General features: G+C 34.9%; 1 protein-coding gene across 3 annotated transcripts in view; it reads right to left on the minus strand.

Moving 5' to 3' along the window:
* The window catches only part of LOC116996510 (CUB and sushi domain-containing protein 3-like), a 614,657-nt gene that overhangs the window by 433,088 nt on the left and 158,563 nt on the right, over nt 1-23,006 (minus strand). For all 3 annotated transcript variants that reach the window (XM_033060271.2, XM_033060262.2, XM_033060252.2), the window contains exon 4: nt 21,220-21,414. In XM_033060271.2, the coding sequence (XP_032916162.1) occupies nt 21,220-21,414 (195 nt within the window). The remainder of the gene's footprint in view (nt 1-21,219; nt 21,415-23,006) is intronic.

Consider the following 23,006-nt stretch of genomic DNA (forward strand, 5'->3'; position numbering starts at 1 on the left):
AAAAGAGAAAATAAAATGCAGACTAGTTTATATTCAATATATTTTTGAATATATTATTATATTTATATTCCCCGTGAGGGAAAAGGCCCTGCACTTACCAAGGTCAGTGAAAAAGGATGGGGAGAAAGTGCTTCAGACACCACAGCAGCTCTCCCCTGCAATTTGTGGTGAGACCATGATCAGGCAGGCTAGACCTCATGGAGGTCCACAATAGAGCAGATATTCACCTGCAGCCCCTGGAGGACAACACACTGGAGCAGGTGGATGCACCTGAAGGAAATTTGGCCCCATGGGAGCCCTGTACTGAAGCAGGCTCCTGGCAGAAACTGTGGCCTCTTAGAGAGAGAAACTGATGTTGAAGCAGATTTGCTGTTAGGACTCGTGACCCCATGGGATATACCCCACTGGAGCAGTCTGTTCCTGAAAACTGCACCCCATGGAAAACACCTGTGATGGAGCAGTTCATGAAAAACTTCAGCATGTGTGAAAGATTCAGTCTTGAGAAGTTTTATGAGCACTCTCTCCCATGGGAGGGACCTCACCCTGGAGCAGAGGAAGAATCTGAGGAGTCCTGCCCATAAGGAGGAAGGAATACCAGAGACAATGAACTGGCATCAATCCCCATTTTGTGTCATACCTGCACTGTTTTGGTGGAGGAGGTAGAGAAAGTAATGAGTAAAGTAAGGTCCAGGAAGAAGAGACGGGTGTTTTAATATTTAATTTTATTTCTCATTATTCTATTCAGATTTCATTTGTAATAAACTAATTTTCCCAAGCTGAGTCTATTTTGCCAGTGACAGAAATCCTGAGTGATCTCTCCCTTTTCTTATCTGGATACATAAGCTTTTTCTTAGATTTCCACTCACCTGCCCAGCTGAGAAGGGAGAGTGATAGAGCAGCTTGGTGAGCACCTGGCATCCAGCCAAGGTCAGCCCACCACAACAAAAAAGAAAAAAGTATACTGGACTGAGTCAAGTTGAAGGCTGACACGGTGATTTGGGAACTGGAGCATATGACTGAGGAGAAGCTGAAGAAAATGGGTATATTTAGGTTCGAGAAAAGATCTATGGGGAACTTTACTATTCTCTTCAACTACCTGATGGGAAAGTATTGAGAACGTGGAGCCAGTTTCTTCTAAAAGGTAAATAGTGAAAGTGCAAGAAAGAATGAAGATAAACTGAAACATATAAAATTCAGATTCAATGTAAGGAAAAAGAAATTTTCAATGATTGAGGTCAGGCACTGGAACAAGGGCCCAGAGAAGGTCTCTAGAGAAAGTATCTCCATCTTTGAAAATGTTGAAAGTAGATATGGGCCCAAGGAAATTAGTGTGTTTGACCTTGCTGCGGACAGAAGGCCCCCTCTGACCTATATGATATCAGAAATCTATGATTTCTTTTAGTAGACAACATAAGATGGACCATAACTGTTTTATTCTCTGTTGTGGCCTTAAAAATATAGAAATGCAGTGAACATGTAGACTTCTATATTGAAGATGCTTGAAGGAATCCTTCTCATCCTGTCTATTCCAAATCCAGCTAAACACTGCTCTGCTTCGTAACTTAAGTTGATAGTACAGGAGGCAGTTTAACTCTTTGGTCATCTAACAGGATTCCTAATTACTAAAAATTTTGATAACTGCAATAAAATGAATTAAAAATGTTATGTGGCTTTAATGTGAATTAGACATATAATATGAAAATGAATTATCATGAGAAGGAAGGGACATTGGAGAAATGGAAAAAAAACCCCAAACCGTCTTACTTAAGCTCTATTTTTCAAAGATTCCAGAACAGAACATGATACTTCTATTAGTAAGATAACACAATTTCATTTCCATTACAAAGATAGATTTAACAATGTATTTACTGCTGTCCTGTTGAATTACTCTTTCATAAAAATGTTTTCTCAGTTAAACATTGCATTTCTACAAGTACGATTTCTCTGCAGTTTTCAACAAACATCTCAATTGCATGCACAGTTCAGGGCCCAGAGGCAATGTTTAACCGCAAACATTTCAGTCCAAGAAAGAAACCCCACACTCTAAGTTTTGCTATTCTTTAAGAACTATGGAAATTCAGACATGGAGGAAGAAAGTTAGTAGGCTGATGTAACTCACATGCCCATACCACATTCTTCTTTCTTTTCTTTTCTCTTTTTCTCTTTTTTCTTAAAGCTACTAGAAAAAAAAAAGCATGACAGAAAAGTAGCAGTCTAGGTCACATTTCTTATTCACTCTCAGTAAACGAACAGTCATATCCTCTTAATGTAAAACTGCCTAAAATTAGGACAGCAGCTCAAGATCCACAGAAATTTAGTGCTTGTTATAGAAAGGAATATATTCCATTTAATGAGGGGATTAAATCCTTTCATTTATTGCAAGATTTCAAATGAGATGCTTATGCACAACACAAACTACTAAAAAAAAGAGGAAAAGGGACAAACCTGAGAAAGACAGGAGTTTTTGGAATCTTTAATAATGTTCTTGTTTCCATGGAAACCCTGCCAGTGTGCTTGATAGAATTCTCTAGGGAACTGGTGATCACATAGTGCTTCCTAATTGTTTAGTATCAACCTCTTTTATTTTTCAAGTGTATATCTTCATTTAATACCATACGTATATTGTCAAAGAAAGACACAGGATCAATTTCATAAAAAGAAAACAGTGAACCATTAAAGTACCCTACACAGAAGATAATGTTTTTGGTTGTCTAGCACCAACTCTATTGTTTCACATTTTAAATGCATAAAAATATATTTAAGTATATTAAGAAATTAAGTAATATAGATAGAAAACAACCCACTTTTTAAGAAGCAATAGAATATAAAGTGTTCCAAGTGACCCTGAAAAAAACCTTCTAAATCTATTCAAGATGAATTGTACCCAGCCATCTGACACATTTGGTATCAAGACAATCTATACAAGCACTGCAACTTTTTTAAAAATCTCAGTGAGAATACTCCCATTCATCTGTCTGAATATTTGGTAGAAGAAATAATCTGCATATACACATATGTATGTACAAAATTTTAGATTTGCTTCCTGCATGAAAACGCAACACACTGAACCTAAAATCACTGTCAGTGGATTTGAGTCTGAAATACAGCACACATCACTTCTCCATGCACTTACAAATAGATGACTGAAGCCTATGACTTGAGACAGGGCTTTCCTGGTTCCTTTCTTTCTTTGAGGTAGGCTGTGCATCAGTCTTACTCTTACATGAACTTCATACTTGTCCTCATTAGCCAGTTCTGCAAAACAGTCACTACAGGCTCCTCATTTTCAGATTCTCCATAAGGATTCAGTTTGCATAGGCCTACTTCACTTGTCAAATATTTGTTCACATTAAATACTGTCAATTGTTTTCAGAGTTTCTAATCAAGTTACAAAATAAATTTCACCAAGGTTTGCAGCCACTGGGCAGGGGCTGTTATGAGACTTTTAAATTATGTGTTGACTGTTTACATACCTACTGGAAGTGTCTGTGAGTTAATCAATTCATTTATCTTCATTTGATATTTGGGTTTGCTTTAGATTTTGATACAAAGATGAAATGCTCATTTAACAACATGAAATCTTTGGAAGAAGCCATGACAAATGTTATAATTAGACATGAACAGTTTATCTTCAGAACTCCCTAAATAAATAGATGACAGGGAGAGGAACAAATGCATTTTTATCGTAGAATTCCATATTCTTTCCTGAATGTACAAGTTATACGACAGACATCATTAGCTTCATGAAGTTTGTTTGTAGGATCTTAATGATTATATTAATATCTTCACTTTTTTACATATTTTTTTAAGTATGTAAAATTTATCCGCAAACTGAAAACTTTTACCAAACAGAGATATCTGATCAGTGTCCAGAAATAAGTGTGTTCTCTTAGCACGATAGAGTTGCTTATAAATTTCAAGCTATTCTTTAAGTGTATCTAAACATTGATGGTAAAGTTCTTTGCTAGCAGTTTCCTGATGTGTACCATAAATCTTTCAGACTGTTACGCAAAGGATTGTACAAAAATTAAGAATAAAATTTGGATCTTTAGAAAGATTGGAAGAGTAAAATACTGGGGATAATGGAAAAGGGAGCTGTTAGTGTAATTGTTTGTACACATTTAGAAAATCTCTTAATTGGACCTTCTATGTACTACCCTAGCCAGAAAATGGCTGAAATGCAACATAATCTAAGCCTGCCAACTCCTGTGCTGACATTGGGCAGATTATGCATTAATTTATTCTAGGACTAGAGGGCTACAAAATCACTATTGTCTGTAAACCACTTCCAGAATGTTGGCACAAGGTGGATAATATGCGGAATTGAAATTCATGTCTGAGAGGAAATTATTTGGCTAATAGCAAAATCATTATAACACCCTTGTTCAAAATGGCAGGTAGTCTTACAAATAGCAGGGTAGGCGTGAGACACAAACAAATGTAATCCAAAGATAATTGAAATTAAAATGGTTGTAAGGCTATATGCAACAGCACAAAACAAACAGAATTAACATGCACTGTCAGACTAAGCAGTTCATAATATGTGACACATTTGTCTGGCTCTTCCATGCCCACATGAACCTTTGGTCAAGCAGTTTATCTAAGGTTCTAGGTGGTGAGCAGAGGTAGTATTCATAATGGAAAACAAGGTATGGAAACAACAAGGTGCTACCATAGAACTGAAGAAGGGACTGCAAAACCAGATTACTGTGTAGCTTTTCAAGTAAACAGAGCCTGGAAAAAACTGCAAAATAATTTCCTTCAATGACCAAACTTAGAAATTATATATGTCAGGTTAAGAACTAGATTACTGCTGTTGAAGAAATATTGTTTGCAAAGCAACATTAGTTTATGAATTTTTTGCATTCCCTGTGGATACCTCCTGAGTCCAGAGGTAGAAATTTGATAGAATGAATGCTTGAAAAGTAGACTTCTGCCTGACAGATTTTGTGTGCAGATGCATATCATCCTGGATCTACATACACTTTTCCAGAATCATCGTAGGAGTTCTGTAAAAGGTAGGATGGAAAAAGGGACCATGGATCCAACATACAAATTTAATATAGATTTGTACTAAAAGGAAAGGCAGGTAGTGAGTTTCCTAGATAAAGTCTTTGTTTACCAAAATAACATATATATCACCCTTCCCCAGTAGCACAGTATTTCTGTTGTAACATAATCCTTCGAGTCCCTTTTTCTTATCCACTTCCTCTGTTTTTTGGGGGTTTTTTGCCTCTTACCATCATCATTTAGTTCACTGGAACCTGTGAAATGGCTGTAAAGGTTCCTGGTGGAAAAGGACCTGGGCACTGGTTGGACATGATCTAGCAGTGAATTCAGGTGGCCAAGAAGGTCAATGACATTCTGACCTGTGCCAGAGACTGTGTGGTCAGCAGGACCAGGGCAGTGCTTGTACCTCTGCACTCAGTTCTGGTGAGACCACACCTTGAATCCTGTATTGAGTTCTGGGGCTCTCACTACAATAAAGACATTGAGGGGTTGAAGTGTGTCCAGAGAAGGGCTGTGAAGGGACTGGAGCACAAGTGTGATGAGGAGCAGCTGAGAGAGCTGGAGATGTTAAGCCTGGAGAAAAGCAGGCTCAAGAGAGACATCACTCTCTGCAGCTGCCTGAAATGAAGTTGTGGAGGGGTGGTTGTTAGTCTCTTCTCCCAGGTAACAAGAGATAGGACAAGGGGAAACTGTGTAAAGTTGCACCAGAGGAGGTTTAGATTGGCTATTAGGAAAAATTTCTTCATGTGAGAGGTTGTCAAGCTTTGGAGTAAGCTTCCCAGGAAGGTGGTAGAGGGGTCCGGACAGCAAGGTTTTATAATACCTAGGGACTGATAGAAGTTTCTTTCAGGATAGGTCAGAAGGATAAATCTCTGCTCCAAATACTGTGTCAATGCATTGAGGCAAAGAAAATGACATTCTGAATTATCTCCTTTACCCTCTCAGCACACCTGTGTTACAGGGAAACTTCACCTTATGCTGTTTTTAACAAATATGTAACTGCAGGTTTTTAACATGATGTCTTGGTAGCTTATGTATATTTAAAATACGTTTGGTAAATAATGATGCAGAAAGAATTAACAGTCAAAACTAAATTCAATCAGCAGGAAGCTTGACATGGCAAGAACAGGAATGTTCCATTACATAGGTATATGATTGCTTCAAGGAAAGTCACAATTCAGAGGAAAAGTCAGATATCATGTTTGAAACATGCTAATGCTGTTTTAACAGTAACAGAACGCTGAAAGACCAGCTAAATATAACTTATTAAGCAGCATAGTCAGTGGATAGCCTAACTAATATGGAAACCTCCAAACCCCCTGAAAAAATTCATGTGCTTCAACAAATGCTCCAAAATACAGCAGTTATAATCTAAAAGTCCATTAACATATTTTAAAAATGTAAATTCATTAAACATCACTAAACTAATTTTATCTTGTTTGAGAAATGAGAGGAAAATAAATTCATCGAGTGCTCAAGGTTTTTAATATCACCTTCCTTTAAAAAAATCAAAAAAACCCTCACAGAAATGTAGAAAATATTTGGTGAAAAAATACATTCCTGCAATGGTTCTTAGACTCTAAGATCTATGAAACGTATTTCCTTAGTTTCTTCTTAACTGTTTAATGCTACTAGAATAGATACTAAACTCAATGTCTGTCCAAGGAAACTACTTGCACAGTTAAACTTTGTGGAAACCTAAATTCCTACACTTGCCCACTACATTGTTTAAATGTAATATTGTAGTTTAATTTCCAGATACTAGTAACTGGGGGTGTAGCAAAAAAATTCTTACTGATGAACAGAAATAACTTGTCTACAAATGTCTTAAGAACCTTTACTTTTAGGAAATTTTGAATGGATAGGTTCACCACAGAAAAGCCATTGAAAATTATAATAGGCTTTTCAGAGTGTAGATCTCAGTCTTAGATGCAGTTTCTTTATTCTTATACAAAATGAATGGTTAAAATTGTCATCCTGAAATGTTTGAAATTCAGTCCAAGAAGCACGGAGAGTACTCTGGTCTCTTTAATAACTATAGTTCTTAAAATAATAGTGGGAAATTACTACATATGTGAAAATAAACGAAATGCCTGGTTTACCAAAGCATTTTGGAGAAACAGAAAAATGTGTCACTATTGGGAATGAAGTGGAGAAAAATAATGTAAAAATCATTAAGATGGTTGGTGGTTTATCTCTATTTTGGCAATGAACTGAGTATACTGCATCAGTAAAGGAATTTGGGAGGGACTTCTTTTTGGTTTAAATTAAAGAGAATTATCCTTAGCACAAAGAAATGCATTTTAATTGGTACCTACAGAAGTAAAATGAACAGAATTACCATAATCAGGTTGTGTCCCATATATTTAATGAAAATATCTAATTTATTATATCTTTAATCTGATAATTATAAGGCTGTTATAAAGTGAAATGAAACATGTCTTAGTGTGTCAACTATACATGACTGGAATATCCAGCCACTGTTCAAGACAACTACAGATGAAACAGGATCAAAAAGGGAAGACTTCGTTCTACTGATATAGGATTGCCAGAAGAAAAAATAAGTGAAAGGAACCATTAACATGTTTATCATATGTTGAATCTATATTTATTTTCTGATTATAGTTGGGTATATTTCTATTCATTTAAAAAAAAAAGACAAACCAGCAAAAATCTGCCCAAGGCCGTGATCAAATGTTAAACCTGTAATAACATGAAAAATAGTTCCCAAAAGTGCCATTAAACTGTGGCTGAGTATGAGACATATGATGCTGCCTTTAATTTAAGGCAAGAGTTTACAGACTCAGAAAGCAAGTCATAAATTTAAAAATGGGAGATCAACATCTCTTTTAAGAGATCTCTTTAAATAGTAGGGATTTTTCTACAGGCACACATATAGATGGTATATATACTTCTTTTTCTTGCACAATTCAGGCTTACTTGAGCAGCTACAGTTACTTTTAAAAGAGGATAATGGAGTCACCATGCACCTAGACACAGAGAATAACTGGACCTACTGTGGCTGCCTGGAACATTTAGAAAGCGCAAATGGTTGGCAAGTCACTTTGCTGACTTAGCTGTATTTGAAATGCAGCTTTGCAATTAAACAAGGAAGATGACAGCACCCTGGAGTTATTAATCTTATACTGTGACTAACGCATAAGTGCATATTATCTGGAAAGAACTGACTTCCCTCTCAGGAAACTGGGAAAGAGAGAAACACTTTCATTATTGTACTTGAGAATCCAGAGGTCCAGCTATTGATTATTGTGCTGTCCATTCTTCTGCTTTCTCCCTTTAGGAGTGAAGGAGTGCTCTTAGTCCATTTGCTGTACCATTATAGGTGATAAAACCTAGCTCAGTCATTTTAATTTGATTTACTCAGGTGATGGAAGCCTAGTGTTTGTTAATGATTACAAAATTTGACTTCGGTCTTTGGTGTTCCGTGGAAACTGAACACTTTATAAATCCTTGGTGTATGGATAATACCCACATGACTTGGATAAATGACAGAAACCCTTTGAGCTCTCATCGCCAATTAGAATAAAATTCCTGGATGTTTGCTCATGAAGATACAATCGTTATTGTTACTAAAAAACAGCTGCATTTAAAATAATTTTCAGTTAAACAAAAGTAGAAATAATTTTCATAATTCTTCCATTTTGACATGAAGTAACCACTACCTCAGCATTTTCATTTGGTGCTCAAAGATGCAGAAGGACTAAATCTCCAAATACTGGTTTTTTCAGTATTTATATTAAATGAAATAAGAGTAAATGAAGAGTTAAACCACAGCATTTTTCCTATAGAAGCATGCACTTTGCTTTTTACTTCAGATAGTTAGAAAATTGGAATTTGATGCCACATTTTTGGCCAGCCTACAGATTTATAGATTGCAGTAAATAAACACCATATTATTCTGGGACTTAGGCCAAATTTGTCTACTGAAGCCTTTAATTTCTGCCAAAAATGCTTTATCCCATGGACAATACTGAAGGATAAAAGCCTTGCCTATCTACCTGGAATTCAACAATTAATGTTTTGAAAAAATAAAACCAAACAAGCCAAATCAATCAACCAACCAACCAATCAACAAGAAAACTAAAATCAAAATACTTTTCATTAAAAATGTTATTTAAAAACCAGAACATTATTTAAAAACTGGGACAAGAATTAAAATAACCCTCATAGATTAACTGGGTGAATAAATGGACACATCCAGAGACCAGAAAAAGCACGCTGTAACTATGAGCTGTGATCCATGAAGCACAAAAATTCTTAAATAGCCTTTGTTGACCAGGGCCAAATAGTTCAAAAGAAAGCATGAATAAAGTGAAAAAAATCAAGAGGAAATTAGCAAACATTACTAGTGTTCTCATGAGTCGTGAAGTAAGATAGCATTAGTGTTATAATAGTTAAAGAAACCAAAACTAAATATGTAAAAGGAAATTTCAAAGAGGAAGAAAATAATTAGTTTCTAATTTGCATAGGTGCAAAAGCATATACAGGGGGGTGGGGGGAGGTGGAGGTGGAAGATAAATGAATTTTTAAATTTTAGTGGGAGAAATAAATGTGGAGTAAATTATAAAAGTTCTTTCTAATAATTTTGCATACAAAATATAGAAAACTACTGCCTTTGGAAGATGGGAAGGTTTTTAAAAACTATCTGGACAATTACATAGTGGGAATAAATCTTGCAGTGGAATGCAGTTATGGATTCTTTAAGATCTTCTGAAAGCTTTACAATTTTTATCCTACCCTATTGCCTTTTCAACAAGAAACAGGAAGGTTAAAGTGTATGAGAACTTAAGTGTGTGAATTAGAGACTTCCTTGAGCCCTTTAAAGAACACTTCAGACCCTTCCCCACCCTTATCCACCAGTGTGGAACAGACTGACAATATGAGTTCCCTGATTGTTCCAGTGTTCTCTGGTCTTGATCCACAATCCCTCAACCAGCCCATTCTGCATCTCTCTTCTGAGAAGTTTGCACACATCCTTTGTTACACTCCAGCCATGTGAGCTGTCCTACTATCTCTGTTTTTCCAACAATGTCAGTCTTCTGTGACTCCTGCTTGTGTCCCAGGCTGACCTGAGGCAGCTTTGCTTTCACCTTGTCTTATCATTTCTGGTGTCATCCATGTGCCCAACATTCTGCATCCTTTGTTTGTGATCCATGTTCACTGCTACCTGCCCTAAATGTGGGTCAAAATACCTGTTTCATATGGATCTTAGTTTAAAATTATTTTCTTTTCAACTTGATTGTGTAAGTATTGATAAGTATTGACTGAAAAATACCTGTTTTCATCATGGTTCTCTAAAGAAGACAAAACTGGGAACTAGCAGGCATTAAAATCAAATTTTTTTTTCATTGTTAGCTCACAGTTCTTGCAGATTCTAAGATGTATGCAAAAATTTTAAATATGTATACTTAGAATTATATCAGAAAAGACTGAAATATGGAGCTCTGTCTATTCTGTCATATCTCAAGAGGAAATGGTATCAAGTTGTCCCAGAGGAGGTGCAGATTAGATATTAGGAGAAAAAACTTTGCTGAAAGAGCGGTAAGGCATTTGAACAAATTTCCCAGGGAGGTGATGGAGTCACCATCTCAGGAAGTGTTCAAGAAGCATCTGGATGTGGTGCCTGGGGATATGGCTTATGGGTGACTATGGTGGTGCTTGGTTGATTGTTGGACTAGGTAATCTTGAAGGTCTCTTCCAATCTTGATGATGCTGTGGTTATATGAATTATATAATGTTTGATATTATATAAAATCTTCAAAATCAAAAACAAGAGGGAACTGTGACATGGAGAGAATTGATGCATAATTGCACACCACTAAGCTTCTTTCTCTGAAATGTAAAATTCCAGACAACGTTAAGAGCATTTGGATTAGGAAGGTTAAACTGATTAAGCAGCTAGTGATCCTAAACTCTAACAATTAAGGTTTCTGACCTCCTCACAGTTTGACTCAAAAGAACCTAGAATTAACTTGATGATGTAGTGCAAAGAGAACTTTTCGCCATGAACTCAGAAGGCCATCATACAAGATGAATGAACATAGCAGACTGTTTAGTACTACTGTTTGTTACAGTCAGTTCTGTGAGAAATTAAATCTTTTCTGATGGAACCTTTCATACACATGTAGCAAAATTGCTACAATTTTGTTACATTTAAATGCCCTTCCAGAGTCAAGATAATTTAAGGCAAATTGGTTTTAGCCTCTGAATTTGCAGAGCGGAATAAAAAGATGGATAAATTTTGTGGAGTTACAAATTTATTTTAGTAACACAACTGCATCATCTTCAGACTTCTTCATCAGTGTACAATTGTAAATACTGGAACTTAAAAAAAGCTATGATTCGGAAAACCATCCCACAAGACACCAAAAAATGATGTCTTAATATTTAAATAAATCAGCAACACTTCTGCTAATTATGTGAACAAGAAGGTTAATTAATGCTTAGGAGGAAGATTCATGTTCCATAGGTGAATCAATCTTTAGGCTAAGAAAGATGCAGTCTTAGACAGATGTATTCTCGACGAATGCTGAAATTCATGCTAGAATTTTAGCAATGAAATCTTTCACCTGCAAAAACCACTACTGGCAGTTACTCGAGAAAATATTTGAAGGGCTTTAAATACTCCACAGAAAACTAATTTTCTATGGCTTCTGACTTCCAGATGTAATTACAACTGAGTTATAAATTATGATTTGCAAAGTGATACCAAAATACTGAACAGTACTTTCACAATTTCCATTTACATCCAGGTAAATTCTCATTTTAGGCAGAAACTGAAAGATATTGAAAGGTTTATCAAGCCATACTTTCAATAATGTTAGGAAATCATACTAGTCTGTTTAGAAGCCCATGGCAGCCAAAGGTTTTAGATTAAGCAGTTTAGTAAATTGAGTTAATGAACCTGGGATTTGCCAGTAATTACCTTCAAAGTATCTTAAATTATTTGACAAATATTATTTCTGCTAATTGATAACTACAAAGGATTTATCCAAGAATGCCATATAGATAATGAACCTTAGAAGAACAGAAGGATGTTAAAGGGAAAAAATTACCCTGCAAAAGCAGAATTTACTAGCCCAAACTGGGATTAAGCTAGTTATACATGTAACATCTGTCCTCTTTAGAACAGTCTTTAGGTGTTTCTAACAAAGAAAGAAATCAGTTTTAAATCAGATGTGAAAGACTGAGTCTTTGTTGTAACTGACAATTCTAGTAATGTGCTTTAATGATATGAGCATTATGCTAAACCAATATTTTACTTTTCCAGGTTCTTTCATCTCATTCACTCATCTTAATTGCTCTGAACAATCTTTACCCCTTTCAGTTTCAGGTATAATTCTCACTGTTATGTTGTCCTCGGTGAAAATTTCACAACACAATTTCAAAAGCATATGTTAACATTAACAACTAGTACAACTACTATGTCCTTTGTCTTTCATTAAGAAATATTTTAAGAAAACAGGAGATAAAAGCAGTGTTTCAAGATTTTCATGAACCACCCAACTGACTTCCACCCACTTATTTAAGTCCTAATTCCCACCTTTAAAATGTTGGGATAAAAGCTTTTGGTATTCAAGAAATTTTATTGTGTTTGTTATTGAGTTAGATTCCTTGAATTTAAAATCTGATCTTTCTTTTTTCCTCTTCATTGCCTTTATCAATTGCTATAACAATCTTTTGTAATTAAATTTGATCTTATTGATACTTTTTCTATGGAAAGTACCAAGATAAGACATTGCTATGTCTGTCATTTCCTTGCTTCAGTGTGAACTAAAACTTTTCCCAAACATTCTCTTCCTGGAACAATTACATATATTTTCTTTCTCTTTAAGCAGAACTTAATTTAGAAAGAGTTAATTTCTGTTTCTTTCCCCAGTCCTCTGCATACTGTTTGGAGATGTAGTGTAAGAGGCCTGTTTTCCAAATTGACATGGTTACTGCACCGATGAGTTTAAATTACTTTGATGCATATAACTTTTCATTCTGTACTATATCACACCACCTGAGGGTTAGGCCACTGCTAATGTAAGCTCCTAATGGATCTTTGAAGAACTCCCTCCACTACTGATAGGAATTAATGAAATCACATAAAAGTTGTGCAAAGACAAACTATGTAAACCAAATGGAAGTATGACTGATATTCTGATTAATATTCTGATGTGGACATATACATTTTTAAAGAAAGGACAAGTAAGAACAACATTTTTATATATCCAAAGTTTTGAAAAGGTAAATCTCGATTTAAAATTAAGCTAATAAAAATAAATTATTTTATATATATATACTTGGAAAGGTTTCCATAGTTAGATTGCTTTCTAAAAACTTGTAATTTTTTCAAGTATCATAGCTACTACAGTAGCACATCAATGTATGCCATAAATTTTCCCATGGGACCAGTTCTCCATCCATCCTAAGAACTTCATTATTTGACCACTGTTATCACAAATGAAGAAGCATAGGTTCTAGACATGAATTGATTGTATAAAACCCTATTGGCTCTCTTATGAATAGTGTTGCCTTCTTAAGGAGCATGCACAGTGATTGATCATTATTATTCCTGGTATAGTTTCAGTGAGTTAGGAATGCATTTAACAGACACTATATATACCAGTAATGCTAATATTGTTTTTATTATTAATGCAGTAAAACTAGTACATTCTAGCTCTAGTGTTAGGAATATATGGTAATTCTAATATAGTAAACATTTATATTTCTCTACCAATTTCCTGATTTATTACACATCAATAATGACTTAAAATAGCTTCACATAATTCAGCAACGTTTTACCACCATTTACAATGATAAGAAATCTGTGGTTTTGGTCACATATTAAAATTCACCTGAGCATTGACTATTTTTCAGGTTCAGGTATTTTTTTTTTCACACAGCATTTGCATGTGCATTTATGTCCCTGATAGTGAGTATCATGTAAAATCCTGAGAATAACACTCATATAAAAGAAAATACAAGTGTGGTAGGGTACAGTAGTGAGCAATTCCAATGCTTCTCACAGATGGAAAATTTTGATTCTATTGGTATAAAAAATTGCACATTTTAAAGATGGCTGAAATAAAGAACTCACAAAGCTTTTTTATTCTAAAAATTCAAAGGAACAAAAGGTATTGTATATTTCATGATTCAAAAATTCATTCTGGGTATTATTTTGCAGATCTTCCTCTGCCCTGCGTGAAAGCACAAAGCATGGTACTTGAAAACACCCAACCATTATTTTACTATTTCAATAAAATAGTAGATCTTTTCCATCATTTCCACCCCCAAAGGAATCTTAGTTAATGCCTCTAATTCTAGGGAGCAGCATTGGCATGTGTCAAGCATTAATATATTTTTAAATGCCAACTGTAAGAGTGTTAGCCATTCTAAGCCACTGATTAGTTATGTCCCAAAAAGGATCTGCAGAACAAGCTCTGAAAAATTGCTCATATATAATTTCATATACATAAATACATCATTCCAGAAAATATATATATTTTTTTGCTTTCTTTTCAATTTTCTCAAATAATCTAACATGTTTCTTATCCAGACTCACATAGCTCTACTGGGGCTTTTCCAAAAAATAAGCAAGAATATCTATTTGTATATAAGAGCTAGCTTCAGGCAGAAAACTGCTCGTTCCCCAGGAGATGTAATTTATTCCTGCTTTTAAGTTAGTGCACTCTATTTTCTTCTGTGTATATTGTCAGTTCCAGTAGTTAATGCATTACATGGCATCAAGTGAAGTACTTTGACTTTATATCTTGCTTTGTTCTTTACACAGCCTACAAAGATCAGCTTATAACAAAGATGCAAAGGCAGTCATCTTATTTTACTGCTTATATTACTAGGTTCTACTTGACATGATTTTGTAAAATCATAAATCCATCTGCAACCAAATATATCTGTCTGTGAAATGTTTACACTGCTATACGATTATTTCTTGTTAATTATGTGAAGTCTAATTTTAGTTGTTTTTTGTGGGTTTTTTGGGTTTTTTTTTTGTTTTTTTAAATCATACTATTCTATTCCACATATAAACAAATACAGCCATTAAAGAACAGTGTATTGGAAGGTCCACAAAACACTTTCATTTAATTTGAAGCTACTCTCTGTTTTATCTGACCTAAAACTAACCTCATGGAGTTGAAATATGTATAGTCATGTATCTGTGTACTTACACAATTATACCAGTGACTTGCAATTAACAAATTTTTCAGTCCAGTGGGTTCTGCGTAGAGGAAATGGTAAAATATTTAAATAGTGAGTTGAATATTCTAATTCAATTTGACACTTGTTAGGTAATTTTTAAAAATAAGAGCTCATAAGTATCTCAATTCAGTTTATTTGGAATAAATCCATTGAAGAAGAAAAAGGAACTAAGTATACATCTATAAAGACAGGTAAAAATAAATATATCTTTATAGGTACATACACACGTATATATTGCAGGGGAATTACAGAATTCCCAGACTTGAAATTTAGTATGCACCTCTTCAGCCTTTTGCCTGTCATGACAATATATGCAAGAAATAACTCAATGTCTACCCAGATAAACAGTAAAAAAAGCAGAAATGCATTTTTTCAATGGAAAAAAAGGAAGCTAGTCAGTGGGTCATGCACTTCTCTGATAGAAATACATGTTCATTTAGACAAGTAGAAGAACAAAGTCTCTTGTTGAAAATACAGATAGAATTTTTATATTGACAAATATTTTGTAACTGTATGTACGGACAATAGGGAAAATATTTCATTAGTAACATATTTCATTAGTAACATTTAGGAATACAAATACAGCTCTATACTGCACTTGAAATTTCTGCATTCTAAAAAAAAAAAAATTTAGAATGGTGATTTTTTCAGCACCCATTTTAGCATGTAATAATAAATGTTTAGAAAACATAAAAGTCAGAACACTTCCTTGATTATGAAAGTGTCTAATTCTTATAACCTTTATATAATGAAAATATTATATATAAATGTAGCATTATTTATTACCCTAAGTAAATTTTTTCCAGTTCACTGCATTATGGAGAAACTGCAAGCTGCAACATTAGCTCAGATGATATAATTAGGCTTCTGTCACATTTCATGATTAAAAACAACCTTATCAAAATTAATTTTTCAGGGGAGAAGGCTTCATTTAAAAACTAGTCATGGATTGTGCACAGTATAATTCAAAGAATCATAGAACCGATGAGTTTTGAAGGCAACACAGTGGGTGATCTGCTCCAAACTTGCTGCTTAAGCAGGGTCAGCTAGAGTACACAGCACAGGATTGCATCCATCAGGAGCCCCTGGTCTTTCTCCACAAAGCTGCTTCCCAGACCAGGCCCCAGACTGTGCTGGTCCTTGGGGTTATTCTTCCCCAGGTGAAGGACTCCGCACTGCCTTTGTTGAATTTCAAACAGTTCTTCCCTGTCCATCTTTCCAGCCTATCAAAGTCTTTCTGAAGATCTCACAGCACTCAGGTATTGGCTGCTCCTCCCAACTTTGTGTCATCAGTGAATTTGTTGAGGAGGCATCTGCCCTTTCGTTCAAGCCATTGATGAATAAGTTAAATACGGGGCCAATATGGAGCCTTGGAGGACACTGCTGGTGACAAACTTCCAACCAGACCCCATGTCACTGATTACACCCCTGCTATTCAGCCAGATTTTAATAGACCTCTGTCCACTCATCCAGTCAACACCTCCTTATTTTGTTTATCAGGATTTTGTGAGAGACAGCATCAAAAGCCTTGCTGAAGCCAAGGCAGACAATATCTACTGCTCTTTCCCCCATTGATCCAGGTAGTTGTTTAATTGTAGAATGCACTCTGTTTGGTCAAACACAATTTACCTTTAGTGGATCCATGCTGAATACTCCTAATCTAATTCTTCTTGTAATCGATATGGATACAGGTGGCCTTCAGAACGAGGTGCTCTATCACCTTTCCAGGGATTCAAGTGAGGCTGTCTGGCCAATAGCTCCCCATGTCCTCCTTCTTGCCCTTTTTGAAGACCAGGGTGAAATTTGCTTTTTTCCAGTCCCCTGGCACCTCTCCTGATGACCACAACCTTGCAAAGATGATTGTGAGTGACCTTGCTACGGTGTCCAGAAGCTCTCTCAGGTTTGCATCCTGCCAGAGCCCATGGTCTTGTGGATGTCAAGTTTACTTAGGTGTTATCTAACCCAATCCTCCTTCACCAAGGGAAAGTCTTCCTTCCAAGATTCTTTTACCCTGGTCTGTGTCAGAGAACTCTGAGGGATGACCAAGTCAGTGAAGATTGATGCAAGGAAGGAATTTGATAACTCTGCCTGCTCAGTGTCCCCTGTTACCAGGGTCCCCCTCCATTTACAAATGGGCACACATTATCCTTTTGTTTTTCTTCTGTTACTGATGTATTTTAAGAAGCCCTTCTTGTTATCCTGGATATACTTTGGCCAGATTTAATTGTGGATGGGCTTTGGCCTTCCTGATCTCATTTCTGCTAACTCTGACAATCTCTCCATGTAATCTCCATCCGGCTTGATGCTGCTTCTAACTCCTGTGCATTTCCTGCTAATGCTTGAGTAATGACAGCTCTTTGCTCACCCATGCAGGTTTTTCTCCCTCTTTGCCTGATTTTTGCTCACTGATATGCACCATTATTGGTTCTGGAGAAAGGCATATTTGGATATCAAACTAGCTCTCTTGGACCTCCCTTCCTTGCAGGGCATGTTTTCATGGGATTCTTCCAAGAACATCCCTGAAGTGCCCAACATCAGCTCTCCTGAAGTTCATGGTTGTAGTCCTAGTTGCTGCCCTGCTTTCTCCTTCCCTGATTTGTAGTTACAAATTTTCATGGTCACTGCAGCCAAGGCTACCTCCCAACCTTCACATCTCCAAAAAGGAGATGATGTTAATATGAAGTTGAGCAGTTCACATTCCTTGTGGGATCCTCTACTACCTGTGACAGAAAATTGTCATCAGTGTTTTCAAAGGAACCCCGCAGACTATTTGTGCTTTGCTGTGCTGCTTCTCCAGCAGATGGCAGGGTAGATAAAGTCCCTCAAAAGAACGAGTGCCTGTGACTTTGAGGCTGCTTCAAGCTGCCTGGAGAAATCCTCATCCTCCTCCTTCCCTGATCATGCAGCCTGTAGTAAGCACCCACAGCAGTGTCACCTTTATTAATCTGCTCTTTCTCCGATCTGAGCCCATAAACTCTCAACTTGCTCGTTATCCACCACAAGGTAGATGTTTCAAGTGCTGTTTCATATAGAGAGCAACTCCACCACCACAAAAAAAAAAAAAAAAAAAATATAATTTATATTTTTACACATCTAATAAATCCAATAAGGTAACCATATTTTAATGGTTAAAATCTTTGCAGGTGAAAATCTTTGTGCATTCAAACAATGTTCAGTTAGAAAGATGATATGAAATAAAGCAATTGTTGAATACGCCTGCTGATTTTTCAATTAAAATCCTATGGAGAAAATTAAAGGAATGAGAACCTATTTAAGGAATAACTCTTTTCTTCATTAATAAAATCTGTCCCAAAAATATATAACTTTAAAAAATATGCAGATATTGGTAAAATTTAGCAAATTAAAAATTAAAGCATTTGGTAGGGTGTCCTGTGACATTACAAAATACATATGCTTGTGACTTTATAAAACTCTGTTGTTTCCAATGAAATTCTGCATTTTGAAACATCAATTCGTAATAATCACATTGCTAAAGCACAAGCATTACCTCTTCCTCATCTCTTCATTTAAAGTGAAGGCAATATAAGAGAAATGATCTAAAATAATAAGGAAAAACTCCTCAACTTTTTTTTTCTGAATTACAAGAGGCAGATGAAAATAATATTTATGCACAGCTGATCTACAGACATCTATGTTCTTAAGTCTGCTGACTTCTAAGTGTGCCTCAAATTCAATTTTTTTTCTGAAATGTAAAAAAAAACAAGCAAACAAACAACCCTCAGATTAATACTGAATAAAATATACTTTTGTTCTGCTCTTGGCATTTTTATTGCTTGTGTCAGAATCCTCTGTGTTAGGTATAATGACCATTGATAGGGAATAAGACATTTATCATAGGAAACCTTTAAGGATGAGTGTTGAATCAAAGAGTGTCCATGGCAAACAGTGAGAAAGAGATAAGAAGCTCATTAGTCCATAATCATCTTTAGCAACCTTTTGCAGAATTCTGTGTTGGATAATTGTATAAGGCAAAATTAGGAGAGATTAATTTGAATGGAATCACAAGGGTCCATTGTATATGTAAAGTTAGATGTTTCTTGTACAAAACATTGACTCACAGAAGGAATTATTGAAAATAATTGGTATTTTTCTTTCATTGCACATGGCCTAGAAATACCTTACCAGTAATTTGTGCATTAAGACTTTAAGCCATTATGTCAAAACGTAAATCAAGAATCTGTGACATTCTTAGGTTAGGTTTCAGTAATTTGGAAACCACCACTACTAAAACATGTACCTTGGGGTTTGTCTTTTTTATTTTTGTTCATCAAACTTTTACCCCTTAAATTCCTCCCTGCTATTGATTAAAGAATTGTCTTCTCAAAAAAAAAAAAAAGTTTTTCTTCTGCAGTAAATCAAACTGTTGTCTTAATCTTCTTTCACATATACAGAAAAGTTTGGGTCCTTCATTGTCTAGACAAAATGACAATTTTGAAACCTAACAGAACTTGTTTCCTGTTTTTCTGAATCCTTTCCTATTTTTAAACTTTATTTTGCCTTAAGAAATTACACTGTGCAAATAATGACCTCTCCAATTACAAGGTTAAAAAATAGTTTTCATATTCTGATATAACAGTCTTTTTACAAACAAGTAATGTCTAACCACATGGATACTTTGGGAGTTTATGACTCCAGTTCAAATTTACACAGTATATTTTCATGTCCCCATGGAGAAAAACAAAAAATATATCCAAAGATCTCCTGAAAAATGTTGTATCCAAAAATGAATGTGTAACTCATTCAAGAATGCAATTTTTTATGCCATTCATTTCAAAATTGACAGATTGAGAATTTGAGCAATGGAGCCCATTAGACTGTGATTGAGTTACAATCGTAAGTTGACATATTCTCATCATATCTTTTGCATTCTCATCTCCAGAAACAAAATCTGGATATGTGCCTTGATTTTATATCTCCATCATTATTAGCTAGCATTTTTCTGGGAAGTAGGAGTGGAAGATTCAGAAGTTATAAATATTTTTACTGGAAAATAGTATTATTAAAAATAAGTTTGTCATTGTTTTCAAGACCGTGGATAAACATATTAAACAGTTCTAATCCAGGAATAGGAAATAAAAGTATGGTATTTCCAATGGCATACTTTTCTCATATATGATCAATTTTTAGCAGTGCTGGTTAACCATGTGTTACCCAATCTGTATTTATTAGAATGGTAATTTCAGCTGAAATGTTTTTGTAGCCTCTGCAATTTTCATCAATTTTTTAGACAAATATAAAGGTTGCATTTTGTAAAATTAATCTGTGAATCTAGAAACTGGTCGCAAGGTTACCTGACATATTGTCTTTGGTTTTGTATAGCAGTGACAGTGCCTTCATTTTATCAGCATGACCTCAGTTTGCTGCTCTGCAAACATTATTCATGTTTAACAATATTTCTCTCAGGAAATAAGATTGGCCTGTAATACTGGGTTCCCTATATCTCTAATATGAGCAAGGGAAAAGGATTTGAATTACAATATTTTTAGAATACAAGGAATATTCTATATAGAAATTTTAAGATAATCAAACCTGACTATCAATGAGGCAAGACCGTGTTAAGTCAATTGTTTTGGTAGTTTCATATATCTGTTTGCTCAACAGACAAGTTACTACCAGACAAAAAGTCAGTTCTTAAGAAGCACAAATAGATCCCAAATATGCATTCCCACAGATGCAAGTATGTTGTACACAGACATTTATATTCTACTTATTACTAGACTTCTAGTTCTTATTACATAATATATATTTTAAAATAAATGATAACTATAATTTTAGCAGACTATTGACCTAAAAATTAGTAGGTACATATGCTGAGATACATCATATATGCAAGCAAGAGATCAAAATATTCAAAAGAGGGGTTCTTTAATCATAGCTTAAAATTTAATTATTAATACAGAGATTAAAAATTGTTAATACCAATGCATATATTCAAGAACATTACTGTAGGATTTTTCTTACCTCTACAGATAGGAACAGGGAAGTCCCACGATGCTGTACTGACAGAGTTGGCTATGCAAGTGAGCTGTGGGTGTCCATCCAAAATATATCCAGTTACACAGCTGTATCGAATTTTGTCACCAACATCAAATCTTGTACCATATAAAACACCCTTTGGTGGAACTCCTGGATTGCCACAGGAACTACTCTGTAATTCTGGAAAAGAAAAGTATTTATGACTTAAAGTGTTCTTATACTTAAAATGTTGTTATAAATAAATGTTTCATTTTGCTTAAGAATATAGAACACAAATTAAGGCAGTTTTGGACAGATAGTGTGTTTTCATGTATATTATAGAACTCTCATGGATGTTATAGAACTCTCAACACTGAAAATCCATTATTGATTTAGTATATTTACTAAGCTTAAGTATCCACATATTCAAAAACAGATAAAATAAAGGATGAGTTTTTCCTTAAGCTCCAGTTATTGATATATTCATATAATTTTTAAATTAAATTGGTACAAAAGAAATCATTACATACAAACAGGAAACAAAGCAACTTGATATACTTCTGACTTTCAAGTTATACAAATGCAAAACAATAAACAAAATTGTAATACAATAATTGTAATTGCAACAATTGTAATACAATCAGATTCAAATTGAACAGAATTTGGAAGAAAAAAAAATTAATCAAGGCAAGAGATAATTTTAACAAGCATAAGCCTGAGAATGATCAGAAAGCTGTTTAGATTTTAGACAATGAGGAAAATGGATGAGATACTGTGGATAACTGGTTTCTGAGCAAAGAATTAGTTAATTTAATCATATATATCATTACGTATATAAATACCACAGGTCAGGTAACTTCTTCCATAATACAGATCTTTACAACACTGAGAATCCAAAATGGCTCATGACCACTCTTAGTTTGATGTCTCGGGACATTAATTAAAGTTCAGTTTCTGTAGTTGGCACTCACACTTCAACTATGTACCCTTTTGACTGGTGTTTCAGCATCACAAATAGCTTGATTACAACATTTTCAGTCATTTACTACCTAAGTCCTTTAGTTAATGGACTTTAAAACAGATTTTGTGCAAGTGTGAACAAAGTATGTTTCATAATCTCATTCTGAGCTCTTCAAAGCCTGTACCAAGTATACTTATCAACCTAATGCTAATGGGGAAGAGGCAAATCAGGTAAACCTGTATTTGGATTCGTTTCAAATTCCCCTAAACTAAAAAGGAAAATCATGGAAGAAAAGAGGGTTATGTATGTATTGTTTTAATTTATTTTCCTGAATTCCCTGTGACCAAAATATTCTTCAGTAGCCCTGATTTGCTCATGAGTGTGCGCACAACGTATTTAGATGTCTAAGCTGTTATAGGTTTCAATTAAAAAACATATAAACACTTATTAAAACAATCAGTATGTTCTCCCAACCTTCCTTACATTCTCAAACTTCAATGTCCAGAACTACCAAGAATCTTTCTAGAATACTACTAGATTTCTGATTCCAGCCGTGAAACACAACTGTGTAGCAGTTATTAAAAGGTAGAATCCACTAAAATAATAAATACATTCCCTATAAGTCCATACATATATAAACACTATATATAAAATGTATACTAACAATGAGTTAATTTGCAAGATCTTATTTAGCAATCATGCTTTTATGCGAATACGTTAAATATGCATATTTGTTGCTGATGTCATTGCTGCTCTTTCCTGCTTTCTCTTACATAATAAACTGAGGGTATGGATTTATTACCTTGCACTATGGCACAACACAGAAGTAAGA

The sequence above is a fragment of the Catharus ustulatus genome, chromosome 1, assembly GCF_009819885.2.
Source record: "Catharus ustulatus isolate bCatUst1 chromosome 1, bCatUst1.pri.v2, whole genome shotgun sequence".
NCBI classification, from domain to species: domain Eukaryota; kingdom Metazoa; phylum Chordata; class Aves; order Passeriformes; family Turdidae; genus Catharus; species Catharus ustulatus.